General features: G+C 31.4%; 1 protein-coding gene across 2 annotated transcripts in view; it reads right to left on the bottom strand.

Moving 5' to 3' along the window:
• Window positions 1-5,374: 5,374 nt before the first annotated feature.
• The window catches only part of LOC126849894 (uncharacterized), a 93,050-nt gene continuing 76,473 nt past the window's right edge, over window positions 5,375-21,951 (bottom strand). The window contains exons 6-7 of one of the 2 annotated variants that reach the window (XM_050592259.1): window positions 9,227-9,527; window positions 5,375-9,009 (exon numbers count right to left, since the gene is read on the bottom strand). In XM_050592259.1, the coding sequence (XP_050448216.1) occupies window positions 8,869-9,009; window positions 9,227-9,527 (442 nt within the window). In that variant the 3' untranslated portion in view covers window positions 5,375-8,868. The remainder of the gene's footprint in view (window positions 9,010-9,226; window positions 9,528-21,951) is intronic. The other variant, XM_050592260.1, reaches the window with a different exon arrangement.

Genomic DNA, 21,951 nt, shown 5'->3' with positions numbered 1-21,951 from the left:
CTGAAAACAAAAACCAAAAATTTGTTTTTTCTTCTTTTTCATTATTTTTTTTTTAATATAATATTTTTCTTTATATTTTTTTGTTAATATAATAAAAAAGATTAAAATTTTTATATTTTTAATTTATTTTTTTCGAAAGTAATTTTAATGGATTAATGAGACTTTTGCGCCAAATTATATTAAACTTGATTCAGACATGATTCAGACAGATTTCAATTAGATGCATAATTATATATTATACATATAGCCAATTAAAATGCGAGCTACATTTAAAGTAATAATTGTTAATTAAAATTTATCATCTAAAAAGTTAAAAATAATGAAAAATCAATTTGCATTAATCAAAATATAAAAATATTAAATATTAAATATTAAATATTAAATATTAAATATTAAATATTAAATATTAAATATTAAATATTAAATATTAAATGTTAAATATTAAATATTAAATGTTAAATATTAAATATTAAATATTAAATATTAAATATTAAATATTAAATGTTAAATGTTAAATATTAAATATTAAATATTAAATATTAAATATTAAATATTAAATGTTAAATGTTAAATATTAAATATTAAATATTAAATATTAAATATTAAATATAAAAATAATAAATATTAAATATGGAAAAAAATATGGACAAAAAAACAAAATTTTGAAAAAAAAGATTTGTTTTTTTCATAAAATTATTTTTTTTATAAAAAAATTTTTTCTTTACATCTTTAGTTCGAATAATGTTACACACACACATGTTGAATTGTATTATGAAAGATACATTCTTAGCGGAAAGACCTTGCTGTTTAAACCATACTAAATTCCTCATTCAAACTCAGATGCGTAATAATCTATTGATACAATAGGTCAAGATTTTTTTTCTTCACGAATCGATCGAAGTATCGATAAATCATGAGATTATATCCGAAGGGAAGTCGAAGGGTCGAAAAATTAAAGAAAGTCAAGGGTGCATGGCGAAATCCTATTCTTCCACGATTAGACCTAATCGTGGAACGCGAATATTCGACTGAAATGTTGCAACTAAGAAGATAGTGGGTTTTAGATTGTTCAATGTACCGGGAGAAACGCGACGCCATCACTCTCGGAGTTGCATAACTTTGGCAAAAGGTTCGATACACCTCCTCTCGTTGAAGAGCATTCTCGTGGTAATGTACAAAAATATTCTTACGCAACGCGAGCACGGCGTACGCGCAAAATTATAGTCTGACGTTCACGCAACGATGCGTGATGCGATAAATAGAATATTATTTATCGGGAATTTTTGTGCCACGAAAAGTGACGGATCGTGATCGTCGTACTACACTCTGATTTATCTCTCAATGCAAAGCGATAAAATTTAACGAGGACAAATTCTCCGAGATCGAGAGTGCATGGCTTCACGGATTAAACGCTAATTAATTTGCATATCGTCTTGATTTATCTGTTTATCTCCTTTTATTCGCAAAAATTGATAGACGAGATATATTGCTCAAAAAATCTCGAAAAAATTAAGTTTTATTTTTTTATTTTTTTTTTTTTTTGCCTAAAATATATAAAAACTTATCTTTTTTAAAAAAAGGAAAAAAAGGCGCCAAGTACGTGACAGAAAAACTATATGTATTTATTTATATGTATTTATAAAATAATTATTTTAATTTAATTTGTACAAAATAATGTCATTTTAAATTAAAAATTTTAAATAAAAATAAAAACTTATAAAAATATTTTAACCAAAAGGAGTCTTAAAAATAATTGTTTTAATTTCCTATATATATCCTACAAAAATAATGGTATCAAAAAATTGCAGCAATCAAAAATAAAAAATTATACAAATATTTTAATCAAAAATAATTGCACAAAATAGTTGTTTTAATTTCTTATAAAAATAATGATATTACAAACTTGCGCTACCTAAATAAAAATTTATATATAAAATTTATTTTCAATATTAAAAAAAATATAATATATTTATTATTCTCTTTCGTAAAATATATGTGACGTAAATAATTAGATCGAGTCGAATCACGAGATAAATTCTGATTTATATATCACTCATGTGCAATTTCTTAATCATAATAGCTAACAAAATTTGTTTAAAATTTCTCAATCTCAGGAGAGTGAAAAAACCGGAGATGATTTATGATCTTCTCTTATCTTCATCGTAGGCGCCACAATGTGTCGGAAATTGTTCAAATCGAATTAATCGAATTATCATAATTTATGTTTGTGCAAGAATTTGAAAGCATCTTTATACAGACACTGACCATTTCGCATTCGATCATCGATTCATAATAATTTCATAATTTCATCTGTTCCTTCCCACGACGTATAGCTCAAATGTCAATGTTTTAAAGATATGTATGTATACGTGTGCGAAAATAAGAACTGGAGAATATATATATATATATATATATATATATATATATATATATTAATTTTAATAAATTCTAATTATATCACGTATTTTAATGCAATACAATTCCGATCATTAAAAATTGCACGATTCTGGGTAAAGTTTAATTTGTAACAATAGGGGATTAAGATCTTATCGCGTCATCCTTATGAGAAATTTTATTATAGTGAAAGTTGAGACCGTAGGTTTCTATTCTCTACGTTATATAGTATGTATTAATCGAATTAATTAATAAGTATTTAAAAGGAACTATATCTCGTTACAAAGTTTTTTCTTTTCGAAAAAAGCAAAATTTCATCGTGTAAGTGATTTCATAAAAATGACAGCAGTTATATAAATTTCTATTATTTAAATTGTCTAACAAAAAATTTGAATCATTTATCAACAATAATTTAAATAAAATAGCCATATTAAAGATTATGGCTTCAGACTATTCTGACTTCAATTAAGGCTGGCTTCATTTAAGAACAAAGATTAAAAGAATCAAGTTTTTTGAAAAAGGGAAACGAAATAAAAAACCGATATTTTGGGATAACAAATTGTTTTTTTCAGTAGTTTTGAAAGATAATGCCAATTTTCTTTGAACAAAAGATGGCATGGGAATTAATTAATTTTATTTACTGGGTCAGTAATCAATTTTAACAGTTGCAGAGCTGATTACTACTTCGCATTTTTTTAATCTGACGAGTTCGAATATTTAAAAATTGGTTAATTTAATTTTTATAATTTAATTGTTATTTTTTGATATTCTTCTTGATTTTTAAAGTTTTATAAAAGTTAAAAGAAAATTCTTTCAAGCATAGTTAAATTAGTTATTTTTGTTATTTTGTGGACCAGAAGTTAAAATATCACAGAACACGAATATGACATCTAATTTTAATAAATTTGATGCTCATTTTTCAAAACAGTGCATGAAAAAATTAATAAATAAGCATCAAATTACTATATAAGCATCAAAATTAGATTTTTGTTATAAATTTTCAAAAATAGCATTCTGAGCAATTAATGAGACAAAAAGCCCATTTTTGAAAGTGTAAAAAACAATTTTTTATCAATTTTTTTAGTTCAATGTTTCTGTTTCTTTACTACTCTTTTAATCTCTACTTAAGAGGGACTACATCTCATTACAAAATTTCTTCTCAAAAAGACAAATCTTCATCTTGTAAGTGATCTTATAAAATCAACAGCAGTTATAAATTTCTATTATTCAATCTGTCTGATGAAAAATTTGAAGAATTTATCAACAATAATTTAAATAAAATAGCCTTATTAAAGATTGTGGGTCAAACTATTCTGGGTGCATTTCGTGCGGTCTGATAATTGCGTTTATTCGTCGTTTATTTTTAACTATCACTACGACGTTGGAGAAACATCACGAGGATGGCCGAGGGGATCGTGAATGAAACGAGCAATGGCGCGTATTGGAGCACGCGTACGACATGAGTTATCGCGAGACTGTGATTATAGCTGACATACATTCGTGTATCGATCCTAAAATAGGTAGCCAACTCCCTGCAAACCAATAATGGATAAACTGCGCGTTTATTTAACGATAATTAATACGCGAGAGAGCGTAGTTATTATTACTTTAAAAAAAGATATTTGAAAAAAAAAATTAATAATACAACATTCACCTAAATGTCATAAAATAATAATAATAATTAAAAAATATATACAAAATTCATAACGTAATAATTGATTAAAAATTATGCAATAATAATAATGAAAAAAAAATCGAAATTTTACATAACATGAATAATGAGAAGAATATCGAATAGCTATTATTTTTCCTAAATAATATATAAAATAAAATAAATAAACTTGTATCACGAAAAAAGACTATATATAGTAATAAGAAACATAAAGAGGTCGTCGCACGGACAAATCAATCTGACGAGACGTCAAAAAAAGCCGGTTAATGTCCGTAGATAAGAACACCCTATAGTAATTTTGAGACAAACCTGGATCTCGTAAAGATGTGTGCATATCACCATATGCACACCGTGTTTGCAGTATCGATTAACATAATCCATTAGCTGTCTTCAGGATTTCGTCACTTGGCGTTCGTCGGCGAAAGGATCGCAGTGAATCCGCGTTTATAATGGATGCGTAGAAACTTGCATAGATAAGGCAGCGAAAGATATAAAAACTACACTACATTTTGTAATTTAATTTCTTGCGTCGCGATCCAATTTTAAATCATACCATCCATCAATTTAACGCTCGATTATAATTACGTAAAAATGATAAAATATGTGTAGCTACACAAAACAATATAATTTTAATAATTACATCATTTTAACTTCGCATAATTATTAATAATCAAAAGATGTCGTTTTCTTTATCAGCTGTCCTATTGAACTCAAATTTTCAATGTAAAACTTTTATATGAAAAGATTTGGAAATTATTTTTTTTCTAGTATTTTCAGATATGAAATTTCTTGAAACACTAAAAGAATTCCTCTTCTTGGTAAAAAGCGAGTCAACAACGCGTGATATTTACAAGCGAGTCGCCGTAATGTATTAATGTATGTCGTTGCAACTTCGTGTGATGGATGGTGTCGAGATGTATGTCGAATTAATCAGCTGTTTCGCATGCTCAATAAATAATACACCTTTCGTAATTTAAACACTTTAAGCGGCATCGTGTGAGTCATTTATGAGCAATATAATAGTATTATAATTCTTACAGCTCGTTTCTCTTTCCGAATTTCTATTTTCTCTTCGTAATTTATTATTTCGTATTTTGGGGAAGGAAATTCTTGAATGCCGAGAGGATGGGCGGTGATTTATTGGAAGTTGTCGGCCTACAAAATAAGATCCGAAGAATCACAAATTCATAAATTTTTACATATTATGCAACAAATTATAATTATGACAGTAATTTCGACAACTGAGGTACTTTAAATTTGTGTTATTTCGGATCCATCTTTGCAGGCTTCGTATCAATAGTCGCAATATGTTCTTCATACGTCATTTTTTTTTTTTTTTTAACAAGACATTTAATATTCGTTTAATATCTGTAAGCTCAGCAGAGTCAACATTTTGCGTGGGAACAGACGTTAAGAGGTTCTCGTGTGTAGGTATGCGCGTTACAGATCTCTCTCGTTTGCATTGCGCTGCGCAAACTGCGCTCGATCGGCTCTTCGCGGCACGCGAAATATCGAATATTTCCGGATCTACCAGAAACATCCGGAGAATCCTTTCGAGGATTAACACAAGCTGTGAGAAAGCACGTTGTAAAAAAGAAGCAGATAAAAGAATGGGAAAAGTAAAGATACTGTTGCATACTATTTTCTCTATGAGACTAAAATTGAATTATTTTATAATATCATTTAATATAAATTATTAATATCGCAATAGTTTTTAAAAACAAGCACATATTTTACAATTCAAAATAAAAAAGTCCAGCAGATTTAGTATCATACTCCGCGTGCAACGACGCAATATCCTTTTTCTCTTGATATTATGTTGCGCAACTATTTAAAACAACTATAATATATAAAAGATAAAAAGATATTTTTTTTTTAATCGCCGCCACGAAGAGTTAACACCTCCCGATACCTTCGACTAGTTCGCACAATAAATTGTTTTTCGTCCATTAAAAATCGCCATTGCAGAAGCAGGGAGGCGCCGAGATTTCCCCCTCGAGCGGCTCGTTAATTAGGAAAATAGTATCTTCGACACCGTTCAAACAATCCGATTTCTCTCCCCGGCACCTCACGCACTTCCGCTTCGCCGTCGATCAGGGCGAGCCGAATGATAATGACTAAAGTGTCTCGATTTTAATGACAGATTCTGTGATCAATATAAAGTCGATTCTTCTCTTTATTGTATCTTTAAATAGCAAATTTAAATTGTATAATTATAATTGTATAAGTATAATCGTCAGAATGTAAATTTTAAATCGATTCACCCTGAATGCGGAACTCATTAACGCAGGTACACAAAAATCATGGGCGTCGTGAAAAAAGTGCAAGAAAAGATATTTGCACTCATTCGAGTTTCCGAAAATGACGAAAGCGACGAACAAACGCATATTAATTAATATTATAAAATACTGTATTGATGATATTCAAGTATAAATAAAAGACTAAAAGTAGAATCTTCGCAAATTCTTTTCAATTCAACAAAACGCACACTTCAATATATGTATAAAAGAATCCTGACCAAAAGATTTTATATTTCAGAAGACAGCTAACAATGATCCTGCATATGCGAGCCCCGATCAAAAATTCAAGCGGCGCCCATGATGATAATTAACGAAATGCACTTGGGTACTCGGTCAGACATAACGAAGTTTCAAGATCGAATCCTTGGCATGTTTAAAAAGACGCAATTCTGTTCATCATGATCGTAAGAAAAGAGAAATAATTCTTTCTCTCTTTTTTTCTCAAATTCGCTCCTAAAAAATGCGGTATCGCAATAAAATCTAAAAATTTGTATAATCTTATAATAAGAAATTTACATACGTTAATTGTTGTAAAAAAATTCTAGATTAATTTCGTAGCAAATTAATTTTCTAGCAAACAAAACTGAGGGCTGACTCATCAATTTAAGAGCAACCATCTGATTCAACGACATGTTTTGAAAGAGACATCGTAGAAGGATCTAAAAAAATTAATTTATTTAGAACCACACTATTTAACACGTTAAACACCATTTGTATCGCAAATTTGTAGCGCAAAAATAATCTTCTCTTTAGGATTTCGTAGATAAAATTAAAAATACTACCAACAAGCTGCCTTACATCACTAAATAGTAGTTGCGGAATCAGCATCAACCTTCACGAATGTGAAAAATTTATCATATTTCAAAATCTTACAATACGCATTTTCCAGAAATGCAGTAAAAGCAAAAGCGCGAACTAATAAGAGTAATAATTCTTCGGAAAAAAATTGTGAAATAATAAGAAACAATTGAGTAAAAGACATATAGAAGAGAAAAATTTTATTTACGAAATCCCCCGATGAATTTAATGAAATAAAACGCTTGACTGAACCATACGGTGTCAAAAACTGCGAATTCTCTCTTGACAATATAAGCTAGTTTTTGAATTATAAGTGTAAAATAATGAGATAAAATAAAATCGTAAAATTCATAAAATAATGAAGATTAATTCTAAATCGATAAACGAATTTATAGATACACTAGACTGCGGTGTATCTGGCATACTCTGTACACAATGATGTTTAATGCGTCGAATACCTCTCGCAGTACATTAAAGAATGATCGAAGCCGCTGAGTTAGCTTCCTCATATACGACGATGTGCCTCGCACCGAGATCTACTGGACGAATGACGTCCTGCGGAATTTTACATGCCTTGTCGCGCACTCCCTCCTTCGCTCTAATCATTTCATTCATCGTCATCTTCGTACACTCGCGCTTTCTCTCACGCATTCTTTCTTTCTCTTACTCTATCGTTCTACGCGCACGATGCATTCTCGAAATCACGATAATCCTGACGATAATTAACCACGATAGTAAAAGCATATAAGCTATACAGCTACCATTCTGTATCTACAATATAGTTTTGTATGTATATATATATATATATATAGATTTCTTTTTTTCTCTTTCTTTTTTCTCTCCGTTTCTTTTCTATCTTTTCGGTCCTTCGCGCCATCGTAAAACGTGTCACTGTCTCGAGAAACGGTTCAATGTTCGTTCGCGCACTAATTTTCCTCTCGTTTAGTCTTCCATGTGGAGCATGAAATTCTTTCCCGTGCCCGGAGATAATTTAATGAGAGTTCAATCTTCCTTTGTAAGAATTAACTTTTATTATTATTTTCAAGATATCCTAAAAGAAACTTCAATTTTCTCAGCCTCTTCGAACTTGTCTGTTGCCTTCGTTTTTCAAGTTTTGATCAATCTAGTATGCTGGTTGATCAAACCTTTTGCATTTCCCTTAAAGTATTGCTTCCCGTTTCCCTTCGTCGAAACTTCTTCGCGATTCAATAACGCAAAATTTCTTGGACATCTCATTCTATTTATCATTCATTTCAACTTTCAGGTTTTCAGCAACCTGTGATAGTATTTTCTTATCTATCCCTTCCACAGTCATATATTCTTTTCAAATATATCTTCCCACTTTTTTCAATATCATTTTTTTTTTACCATCTTAAAGACGAAACTCTCTGTTGCCCTTCCGAGAAGCTATCTTCTTCAGGTCCCAAGCATGCCCAGAGTGCTGACGCATTCTTCGTGCTCGGAACGTCCATCTCCTTCGAGACTTTTCTCTCCAAGCTGTTCTTTCATCGACGCGTCCTCGGCGCGTCTTTCGTCTCGCGCTCTTCAACGCTTCGAGCTGTCCAGCCGCGACTTCTACGGAAGCCTCGAAGCTGAAGAGTTCCTAAGATCACGCTCCCGACAGTGGAGGAGGATCCGTCTCTCGCGTGCACGTCTCTGCCGCCTTCTTCGCGCGGTCATTACTGCAGCACGCAGCACTTGCACTTAGGCTTCTTCTTTAAAGTGACATGCTCGACCTGTGACGCGTCGCCCGGTCCCTGCGCCGTCATCCTTGCGACTTCCACGGTCGCGGTCCTCGACGACGCGGCGACCTGGAGTATCGAAACATTCCATCTTAACAAAAAGCTGTTAAATTATAAAATTAAAAATTTTAGTCACAAACTCCATATCCTTCAATCTTAATGTTAATCTTATGCTAAAGGTTTAATTCGATAAGTTATTAAGTTTTTAGCTTCAGACATTCTTCGAATAATTGAATTAATGAGTTAATAGTAAGATCAAAGATTGTCTACAGCTCTGTCAGGCTGTCAACTAGTGATACACTGATTTTTTTGTCCCTCACCTTTTCATTGACAGGCTGTTGGTTGTTTCGACCTTTAGCGGGGGTGCCACCGTGAGCGTTGCCGTTCTCTTGACCGGGCCTGGGTGACGAGTGACAGTTCGCGGATTTGAGGAGCGGGCTGGTACTCGAAGAGTCATGTTCGGCCGTTTTGCCAGTGGCGTCGCATCCCGGCAACGGCGGCGCGTTTTGACCCGGAGTCGGCGTGATCGGCTTGCCACCTTTTATCAACTCGACAATCTCATCAGCCTCCCGGGATAGATCGCCGTCCGGCCTGAACGGGTTGTCCCAGCCGCTGTCCGTGCTGAAGTCAAAAGACATTTTTTTTAGTCCTCAGTTCTTTCTTTTTTCATTTGTACGGAAAATTCTTAAATAATTACGCACAAATAAAAAATCGATTTCGAAAATTTTGAAATATGTTATCAAGATCATTAATCTGAATAATGTTGTAAAGATTTTTACCGGCCATTAATTTATTAAAAAAAATTTTACATTTCAGTCGAAAGATAAATTCTTTATATCTAAGATAAAGCCTCTTATGAAAAAAATTGTTGAAATAATCATTTTTATTGTAATTTTTTAACTGTTAAATATATTAAATATTTGATATATTTCCTCCCAAATCCAGAATTAAAATTTTTTAATTTTTATTAAAAAAAAAATTGAATAAAGAACGGGGTGTAATTATTTATATCTATTTTTCAAATATAACCGGCAAAAAAGTTATCTATATTTGTTTATGAGCAAAGGTAGAAACTGAGATCATTTTATCTTCCTCCTTAAATAAGGAATTTGCCATTAAAATTTTATACCAGAGTAAATGATTCATTTATATTTTATATCATATAATGAACATATGACATATGTTGATGATTGTTGCATGAGATCTTAATAATGGATCTTGTTCTATTAAAAAAAAAATCCTTTTTATGGAAAAGACTTTAAATATTGATAGATAAAGATCGTTGATACACTGAGAGAAAGAATTATTGATAAATGAAATTAATAGCCATCATTCACAACAAATGTCAAAAACGTGTTAATGTACGATATTTTAATTTAATTTATATTTTTTAACAGTAAATTTAATTATCGAACTTATTCATTTTATCTTGAAAGTACTAGTGAAATTCTAGATGTTCGAAATCGTTTCTTGAAAAGTGAACTTTTTAGACTTGCACCTTTTTATTTCTCAAACGCAAAAACATCACATGTTTATTTCGATTCCAGTCGATGCTATCAATAATTGTCTGCCCGAAGATAAAGTATAACAAATGCGTGAAGAAAAAAAAAAGCCCAAGAAAGACTCTTCCTTCCTTTAGCTCGTTACTCGACTCTCTAATTAAATTACAATTCACAGAGCGCTAATCACGGACGCACGCACGCCTCGCGTTTCTCAAGATATGTCGCAGATAAGAAAAGTCGTGATGAGAATGCGCCTTTATACCCGACAAATAAAATCGTACTTTGAAAAATGTAAAAACATTTATTGTAACAAGTCGAAATATAAGTTTCACGCAGCACAGATAAGCAATCACTTAATATAAAATATACAGTGTCCTAAAATTAGATCGATAAACTTTTCATCGTCGAACTTTAAGACATACTAAATACTTCACTGGCCAATCACAGCCATTCCATTCTTTAAAGGAATGGCTATGATTGGCCAGTGTATTACATACGGAGTAAAGTATATCGATGTAAACAAGGCCATTGACAAAATTAGCTTGTTTTGGTGTCCTTCATAAATTGCCATAATCACCTGAAATTTGTCGGTCTACTTCTGGGACACCCAGTATAACTGCGTTAAATTGATATATTTTGTATAAAAAAAAAATTATATAACATCGTGAATATTTCTATTTATAATACTTGTTCGTATCGTATCGTTCGTCATCATTGCCTATTTATCGTCGCGAGATACTCGTTCGTCGACGATGTCGCACAAAAAAAAGAATATCAATGATATTTATATAAATATCTCTATTTTAAATATAGCTAGAGCAACAACATACCAATTAACTGCAGGCGCGGCGCGAGTGTCACATCGGAGTAAATTACGCTCAATTGTGCGATCGCCGTGCCCGGCGATCTCCCTCCCCTCCCCCACCCCTTCCCCAACCCCCGACGACCGTGACATTAGCATCGGCATTGTGTGCTACGCTTAATTGCGCCGTTCCCATTGGTGCACTCTGTTATATACTCTCGCCCCGCTGAGAGATGCGCTGTCAGAGCGCACGTGCTCCCCCGCGCGCACTACTCTACCTACGTGTGTCTACGCGGACTTCCGGCCGATTTGCACGGTGCTTCCTGATCCCGGAGGAAATTAAACTCTCGCTGAGCCGCTTTCAGGGCCGCGCGATTCGCTCGCGGTTAAATTACAATCGCGAAGTCGAGAATTGAAAGAGTTATCACATTGCTGTATCAACTTTTTTTTTTTTAATATTTTATGATAAGCAATTCAAATTTTTTATAACTATACTAATATTTTTAATATATTGTACTAAAAATATTTTTAATATACTATATTAAAAAATATTTTTAATAAACTATACTAAATATTTTTTAAAAACTATACCAAAAATATTTTTAATATACTATACTAAAAATATTTTTAATATACTATATTAAAAATATTTTTAACATACTAATACTAAAAATATGTAGTTGTTAAAATTTTTGGAAATAGAACAATTTAGTAGTTCTATCTACGTTTTTTCATCAATTTTTAAAAATCTATTTTAAAAGAAATTAATCTCTAATTTATTTTATTAAAATTATTTATTTTATAAAAATAAAAATCTCATTTATTTTATTAATATCTCGAATAATTTTTTATTACAGACTTCAAACAAGATTTGCATGTAGAAAGAAAATTCATTCAACGTATTCATAAAAACGAAACTTAAAAATTGTTTGCCTGAAGTAAATTATCATCATCATAATTAAAAATATTAATTTTATGAATATTATTTTTAAAAAATAATAAAAAAACATAACAAAATATTTTTATTTGTTACTTTATTACAAATTAGTAATATAAAGTAAACAATTATAATTATATAATTACCTTTCCTAATATTTATATGTTTTGATATAATTTATAAAAAGAAATCAAGATTAATTATACATATACTCAGAAGCCATGCGCTTGTAATATTTTAAATCAAAATTCACCAATTTATTATATCATAATTTGATTTATAATTGCGGTTGCGTGAATTTGTGCAACTTGCGCGAAATAAACTGCAATATTAGGCCAAATTCATCAATCTTTGACGGCTTATTTCCTGTCATCAATTTAATATATGTATATGTTTCTTATACTGAGGATTTTGTACGATGCAATCGCCAGTGTTGGAATAATAATAATAGTCTAGGATAGGAAATGAGAGTTGATTCGGATTTCTGATGAGACGACGAATCGCAATCGATGCAACTTTAATTTTTCCTCGAGTTCTTATAAGATTATCCCCGATCAATTCGAGATAACTTCGCTAAGGGCGATTTCACGATGCGATTGAGTTTCCTTTATCCTCTCGTTTCTTTTATTATCTCCTTTTCTGTCTTATATATAAGAGACAGTTTAACAGACAATTTTTCTATTTAATTTAAAAGCTTTCTAAATAATACAACGGATAAAATAAATCGAAGGTTATATATATAATTATATTCTGATTGAAATATTTTCAAATTATATAATATTAATTGATTTGCGCTAACGAAAATTCAAAAATATTAAACGCTATTAATAAATTGTGCTAACAATAAGCTAAAGCAATTAGTGTCCAATTATTTAAAATAATCCAATTAATAAAATTTTTCTCCATATCATTTTAATTTTAATAAGGAGAAAATTTGAAGCTAATACAAATCAAACAAACTGCAAAATTTTTGCATATATATAAATAAAAAATTTAGATTTATCTTTCCAAAATTTATTTTCTTTCTTCATCCAAAGACTTGTAAATTTTTCATAACGTTAAATTAAAAAGGGCTTTGTACTTTTAATCGCAAATTGTTCACTTTTCGCAATACCAGATGTATAACCATCGTCCAGATCTATATAGGCAACCAGGGGTTGAAGACCCCCGAGAAAGAGACGTCGGTTATTTGCTCTTTGAAAATGACGCGGCGCATAGTTCGAGCACGACCGCGGCACGGCGATCGAACCTAGTTGACTATTCTCGTGATGAAAAGAAAACGGAACGTGTACGAAAGGCGAGGAGAAGACGAGGAGAAAAAGGAAGCAGAGGAAGGCATGAAAGGGAATGCGGAAGGAGAACGGGAGACGAGGCGATGAACGAGAGAAGATCAGAGATGAAAAGTACTTGCGGACACACGAAATGTCGTTCCAGCGTTTCTCAGCTAATTTCCGAGAGAAGAAAAAAAAATTGTGCGAATTAGAAACTTGCACATTGCTCCCTCATCATTTTACTTTGCTCGCGAAGCTTAAGCTCCTTAAAGCAAACGGGCTTTTCAATTTTTGGCTTCCTCATAGAGGAAGATATCTCAAAATTCCTCACCAAATTCAATATCTAAGATCATCCTTTAATGATACTCTATTTATGTAAAAAAATTTTACCCAATATTGAAAAATTTGCAAAAGTTAAAGCGTGTACAAACATTTCTTCAAAAATTCAAAATTTTGTAAAAAATGAACAGATCTTTATTGAATTCAATACCAACCATCCTTTAATGATACTCTATTCATTTTAAACAATTTTGCTCCAAATGTCAAAAATTGTAGAAGTTGGAGATTGTACAATATACATTCCGTACACATATACATATATACAGACATTAAACAAAAATATATGATTTTTCGACATTTTGGAAACATTCTAAACACATTGGCATAAAAAAAAAAACTAAAAAAAAATTTTATCACAAAAACAAAGCTTCTTCTCTGAGGAAGCAAACTATACGATATTTCATTCTGTGCTCATGTTTTCATAATTTAAGAATCGCAGACGTCACGCAAGAAGTGAGACACGTGTTCGAAGAAAACGATGACGTCCAATTATCATGTTACTCGATGATCAAAAGTTACATTTTTTGTAAAACTGAAGCTTTCGGGTTGTGACATTTCGTATGCAGCGATCTGTCAGATGATGAGACGCTAACAATGAAGGGACCGCGAACGGCGAAAGGATCTGCAGAACGAAGGGAGATATATATATATATATATATATATATATATATATATATATATATTGAAGGAGGTCTCGGAGTTGCTTATGTAAAGGAGCTGTCGAGTGCGATTACCTCTCGTTGCCATCGGAGTCCTTGGGCACCTTAATCACGTAGTATACGTGGCCGCCGTGGGTGGTCGTCATTTTTCGATCAAACCCAGCAACATTTGACAGCGGCAGTTTCTGGCAGATCTCTCTCTTCCTCTGTCTCTCTTTTTCCCTTTCACTTTTTTTTTTCACGCTCCACCGAGCGCGAAGTCGACTCTCGTACACTTCATCGTACCCTCACTTCAATAAAAACTCAACGGACTAACGAGAAGACTGACCGGAACTGTCCTCGCTTCGCCGAAGAAGAAACTTGGATTTCGCGCGAACGAACTTGAAGAGCAATGTAAGATTTTATTTTTAAGCGCCTTCGCGCATAGCGGGAGATCTCTTCTCCCTCTCTCTCTCTCTTTCACTCCGAGATTCGCTCCTTTCCTTTCTCATTAGAACTCAACGAGAAAGAGAGAGAGAGAGAGAGAGAGAGAGAGAGAGAGAAATAGAATCGCGCGTTATTTCGGGGTTGGTCACGCTTGCCAAAAGGAAAACCTTCCATCGAGTATGTTTTGTGTTTTGTCCGATACAAAATCGTCTATCGAGAGTTTATCCGACTCTCTTCTGGCGTAAGAAACCAGAAGATTGATGAAATGAGCGAACGTGAACGATAGCTTCTGAAATTAGCACGAAGACTAAATGAAAACAACAAGATTTATCGATTTTCGTCATAAGCAACATATGTCGCCATGTGCAAAAACGCGTGATTTCATTTAAATAAAAGATCAATTTTATTTTCTTTTCTTTTTCATTTTTTTTTTATTTTTTAAATTTATTTTATATTTTTTTCCTCTTTTTTTAAGATTAATTTATTCTTATGTCAATTATATTCTATGATTTATTACGTTTAGAAAAAAAAAAAAAATTTCCCAAAAATTATTTCCCAAAAAATCATCACCTTTATCATATTTTTTATGATAATTTTAAATCAAAATAATTTTAATTTAATTAAAAATTTAAGTACAAATTTTATTAATTAAATTTAGATTTTAAAGAAAAAAGGGATTTTTAAATTAATTTCTTCTTTTTGATCTAATAAATATCAACCATACATATACTAGATTTAATTCTTTTATATACATCAATATTTCCTGATATATGTTTCTCGGATATCTCCTTCGGATATTGATAACAGCTCGATATGTCGCCGAATAGGCTTCGCGAGCTCGCGTAACGCGGACAAGCCGGGATTCCGTCACGTAAAAGCTCGGATTTGTATGGAGGAGCGACCTATTTCGAGAAAAGTCCGTGACCCATTTCCTCCTCCCCTCTCTCTCTCTCTCTTTCTCTCTCTCTCTCACCGAGACATGGCCGTCGCGCGAAACCATTTGTTAAATCAGCTTCCCACACATGTATGCGCTCGTTAAAAGAAATCATTCTTCGGCGATTCGTTCATCCGCGATAGTATTTTCGAGGATGCGCGCAGAGGCAGCTCAAAAATAGTCCGGAAATTTACACGCTGAGTCAGCGCTCGAAGTAGAAAATGCGTTCCGCTGCTTGGGGGAGGGGGGAGGATTCGCATTTCCTACTCGTCCTTTTCTCGTTTAATATATTGTAAAAAATTTTTCACGTAAAATTACAACTATCACAGCGGATAATATTATTTCTTGAAAAATATTTTTATAATAAAAAATAGTGCACAAATATATGCATAAAATATATCTCATCGCAAAATTTGAATTGTTTAACCAAAAAGATTTTTTTTTTTTAATTTACGCAACGTAAATAAGATGAATAAGTTACATATGATTGTAGATTTATAATTTTTTTTTTTTATTATTTTTTTTAACACACTTAAAAGTAAAAATGCAACTGTAATGTGTAAAATTATCATATGCTATATAAAGCTACAAAAAAAAATATACATTTACATAAAATCTATAAATTATACTTTTAATCTTGTAATTTCCTGTCAAATATAAAAAAGTATTTACACAACAAAAAATAAAAAAAAACTAATTTTTATAAAATACATGAATTTATATAATTCCATTATTAATACTGTAATCGATACACTCGTTATTTATGTAACTTTACATAGCTTTTTTACAATATATGGTTGTTCGAATATTATCGTACCGATATAAAGACTGCATGTCAAGACTAATCATATATAAGAAAAGAATAATATTATATTCTTAAATAATATTATATTCTTAATGTTGATTAAAATGCTAAAAAATATCGAAAAAAGTTTTCTAAAATACGAATGGAAAAGATAATTGATAGTCGTTAAGATTTGGTATCATAAAAGAAAAGAAATTAAAAAAAGTTCTAGTTATAAATTCTAGTTATAAATTTAGTTGTGCAACTAGTTGCCTAGTAGGGTACGAGTGGTATCGATTTGGAACTGTTTACGTACAATGTACGGCTTCAATGATTCCGCGACGAAGCGACATGCGAAGCACTCGGATTTATCGAGAATTCTACTAGTCTATAACAAAGGCATATCGTGATCAGCTACGCTATATTTGAACGAAACAAAGGCAAGATCGATTATTTTTTTATGGATATAAATAATAGATATAGCTGACTCACAAACGGTACAAAATCTTTGCGTTTTTTTTTCTAGGGAATTTTTTAAACAAACAAAAACCGTGTAAGTATGTAAATTAAGAATGTTCTGGATGTACAACAGTAGCAAAAAATTGTCAAAATTAAAAAGAAAACATGTTTATACTGTTTGAAAAATTAAAAAAATAAATTTGGGTTCTGAAACAAATTAAAGTATCGCAAAATAATATGGATTTTGACGTCTTCGTAAAAGAAAATAGTTTTAATTAATATTTTTCTTAATTTATGGCAAAAACTTTTGATCGTGAATATCCTCTGAAATCAACAGCAAAAAGCAATGAAAAACGAATAATTTGCAGAAAGAGAAAAAGAGACAGATAATATTTTTCTACAATTTTTAGTAAATAACTTTTAAACGAATTAGTGGATTTAAATCAAATTTTGCACAAATATTTATTAGAATTTCCTTAATATATGAGAAAATTTTTATTTCATTGGTAATATTTTTTCTTTGTCAAATTTGTCAATAAGTGCTACAATAGGCAATTTTCCATGAGAATCAATAATAACTTTAAATTTAAATAACTTCCAAACCGTTAAGAAAATTGTGCTTAGTTTTTGCACAAATATTCAGAAGAAATAGTAGAACAATCTATGAAATTTTAATGCTTTTGTTAATATTTAGATATATGTCACATACATCCCTAATGCAAAAATGACAGTAGAAAAAAAATATAAAAAATTTAGAAAATATGTGCAACACATGGAGCCAAATGTAACACTTAATATAAGTTATGAAGAAGAAAGTTTGAAACAGAATATTTTAAAAGATAAGACACGAATGAAGAATGCGAGCATTTTTCTTCAAGAAACAGGGAGCTCCCCGTTAACTCATTTAAGATTCATTCACTTATCGGCGAAGCGTAACATCCACAAAGAGCTCTTCTTCTCTGTGAATGGAACTCTGTCGACCAATTAACATGATCTGCAGATCTCATGTGGAGGGACACTTCACTTATCTCCGTTAGTCACTAAATTGATTAGTCACATCGAATGCTTTCTCAAGTTCACATGGCGAGTGATAAAAGCTCGAAAATCCAGTCTAAATTTAATTAAAATGAATATACAACGACAATTATGTCAATATATTTACGTCACAATATAATTAGAGAATAAATATGAAAAATAAAAACGACAAAATATTTTTATCTTTTAGAAAATTGAAAGGAAAATTTTAATTTGAGATATTATTGGAGCATATCAAGTAACAAATTAAAATATTCATAATAAATTAAAGTAATTTTAATCTCTAATTAATACAATTTATTTATACTCTCACACAAATAAGGAAAATATTCCATTTTAAAATCAGCTAGACTAATATGATTAATCACAGAGTTCGTGCGAACTTTCCCATATCTGTATGAACTTTCTCGCTCGAAATGTCCGCTACCACCCGACGAAATGTCGACCTTTTCGCGACTCGACATCTACCTGCGTTCCTAATTGCCGGAGGGCAAATTATCAGCCGCTGATAATTTTTCTCTCGAAAGGGTTAAAGGTTTAAAGACGCGTAGGAAGAATGGACGATTCTGACAAGCTTTGTACTCCCGATTCCGTTACAATCAAAGTGGCCGCGGGCGATTTTATTCCGCGATCGACTATTTCGAGCCATTTGACATTTTCAGGATCCCGATTAACGGCCTCGCCCTGCCTGCCTGTCGACGCACCCTCTTACAGGGTGCATATTGCTCTCTTTCCCTTCGCCCTTCGAGCCTAGCGATTATAGAGGTTGGACGACTGGGGAGTGAGAATATGGGTCACGGCTGCTTTTACATAAATATGCGTCTTCTTTCCAGAAAATTCGACTGAATGCTTCTCAATTTATGATCGAATAGGGAATTAGACCAAACCAATTGACATGATTAGGAAAAGAGATAAACAGACAAAAAATATATCTATATTTTATAATAATAAAAACGTGTGCTTGTCAAACAAATATTTGAATAAAGAAATTAAATAAAGTGAGAAATTGTTTTGTAACGTTCATATATAAGCGAGTAGAGAGAAATGGAAATAGGAAAATAGGAAGTTCAATGGCTCAGTAGCCTAAAGGTACAATTTCATATGCAGCAGAGAGGTCACGTGATTGAAATGGATGAATGAGTGATGACAGTGTGGTCGCTGATTCGTCCATTTTGATCACGTGACCTCTTTGCTGCACATGAAATTATACCTTAAAACTGACAATAAGTGGGAAGTTGAGATGGTACTAAGATCAAGCTCGATTAAGGACCTCGTTATTTTTCCTCTACTCAGGAAGGCTTACGGAATTTCAAAAATGAGAGATGTCGATTATAATATAACGAAATAAAATATGTAATTTTTATGATTAAAATTAGGAATAGTCGCAATATCTTTGAGATTTGGAGTCGGCGGGCCGAAAAAAGTTTCTTGGAAAATGAAGATGAATTATTGGAAAAAGATGAGAGAACGAGAGCATTATGACCTAGTTTCGCGATCTGTGCCGTATATGGGCCACTGGGTATAAGGTCACGCAGCATGGGGAAGGTACATGCGTGCGTTTGCGCCGCGTGCCACAGATTTATCACGCCGCTCTGCGGCTGCGTGATCAACCTCACCTGTACCTGGATCAAGCTCTCCGGTGCGTGCAGGTAGAGTGGGAGGAAATAGATGCAAGGGATGGATGCAATATTCAATTAGCCTCTGATTACTAATATCTGGGACGCCATGTTCGTCGCAATAATCGTTCCGTTACGCTTGATCCGTGCAAAATTACACTTAATTTCGGACAAATTAATTAAATCACAAAAGAAAAACAATACCAATAAACCTGCATTTAATTATAATAAAAATTTAATTTTAAAAAATATTAAAATATTTATTCTAATTAAAATAAATATTTCATTTGCATTTAAAGAGAGAAAAATTATTAAAGTATATAACATATATAAAATAATATATATAAGAATATATAAAATATATATAAAAATATATAAAAAATAAATAGAATAAAATATATAAATAACATAAAATAAATAAAATTTTAAAATATATACAATAAAGAAAATTTGCATTTAAATGCAAATGAAATATTTATTCGCTACTAAACAAACTGTCGTCGCTCACTGTCATAGAACTTAGTATAATCCACTTAACGATGTTACTCGCGTCTATCGACGCGTAATTGGTAATTGACGATAATACGAGGACCTGTGCGACCGAATTTCCCGTGAAGGAGTTTAATGGAGATCAACGAGGTAGAGGGCGAGCGTCATTCAAATGAGGAGGTCGTGAGAGTGCGAGGGCAAAAATTATGTCACGACAGTATCGCTCGACCGGCCTGTCACTAAGTTTCAACGCTTCGACGCATCGAGTCAATCCATTCGTGATCGACTTTAAAAATCTCGGAATATTAAATTTTAATCCCTAATGCATGAAGTTATTATTTATTAGCTTTTAGATCTCATTTAGCTTTAATATTAAATCTTTTAAATTAAACCGAGAGAAAAATTGTCAACTTGAAGAATCATCGAATAATTGCAGATAATTGTTTGAAAATAATCGCATTAAAATAGTTTTAAGCTAAGAATATTATATTATATTTCATAATATATATATTATAATTTTATATAATATCTGAGAATATTATAATAATTTATTGTATATATATTTATAATTTTATTTTATTTATTTTTTATATATATTTTATTTTATATACATTTTATTTTTATATTATATTTATTTATTTTATATATTTTTGTATATATTTTATTGTATTTATTTTATATATATATTTTATAATTTTTATATATATTATATATATTCTTATATATATTATATTATATTATATTATAAACTTATCCTATACAAAATGGAAGAAAACTTCAACTGCTTACGAGGATATTAATAGTTATATTCTGGATTCTTCTATTTTGCATTAACCGGAGCCGGTCGAAGCGCGCATACGTCTACGACGATGAGTTATTATTATCCTGTGGTAACGCGCGTTTTTCTCGAAGATGCGACGAAAGAGAAGGAGAAGAATACCCGTTGAAAAATTCACGTCGTGATCGCCCGCCATTGTCCCAACTTACTCGCTTCCCCTCGAGATATATCTCGGTGCATCGTTTCACTCGCGATTTTACGCTCTCGTAAATGATTCTTCCAGACTTTACGTACGACACGGTTGCCCGAATGTAACAAGTCACGTTCTCCTACCGTTCCTAAAATCCGTTCTGCTCGCAATCATAAAGGCTTTTCAAACTTAAATCGTAAAATAATTGTTGCTTTTTATAAGTATAAATATAACTCTATAAATTTTATAAAAATTTATTGTATCATTTTTCTGCCCCTCTTTCACAATTTTGGAGAGAGAGCAAGATTATTAAAATATATACAATATATATAAAATATTATATATATAAGAATATATAAAATATATATAAAAATATATAAATAAAATATAAATAAAATATATAATATATATATATATATATATATATATATATATATATATATAAAATAAAATATATAAAATATATATAAAAATATATAAAATAAATTATATAAAATATATATATATATAAAAAAATAAATAAAATAAAATTATAAAATGTGTACAATAAAGGAAATCAAATGCTTCGCGATTATATATGCCATTGGATCTTAATTTAAGATCAACGATGCCACGCTTGGTGATCGTTTGACTAGTAAAAGGGCATTTCACGCTTCTACGCTCAATCAAGCAATTAGGCGATCAACGGGGCTCATCTCGTACGGTCTTAAACCTTTCCATGGCAGGTCACGGCTCTCGATAAAATCGTCGTTCCTCCGCTCGCTATCTTTGGCACGGGCCGCACCGACTTGGACACATTCGGATCATCCCGAATTCCAACTCGC

The sequence above is a fragment of the Cataglyphis hispanica genome, chromosome 5 (assembly GCF_021464435.1).
Source record: "Cataglyphis hispanica isolate Lineage 1 chromosome 5, ULB_Chis1_1.0, whole genome shotgun sequence".
Lineage (NCBI taxonomy): Eukaryota > Metazoa > Arthropoda > Insecta > Hymenoptera > Formicidae > Cataglyphis > Cataglyphis hispanica.
This window is presented reverse-complemented; position numbering and strand designations above follow the sequence as displayed.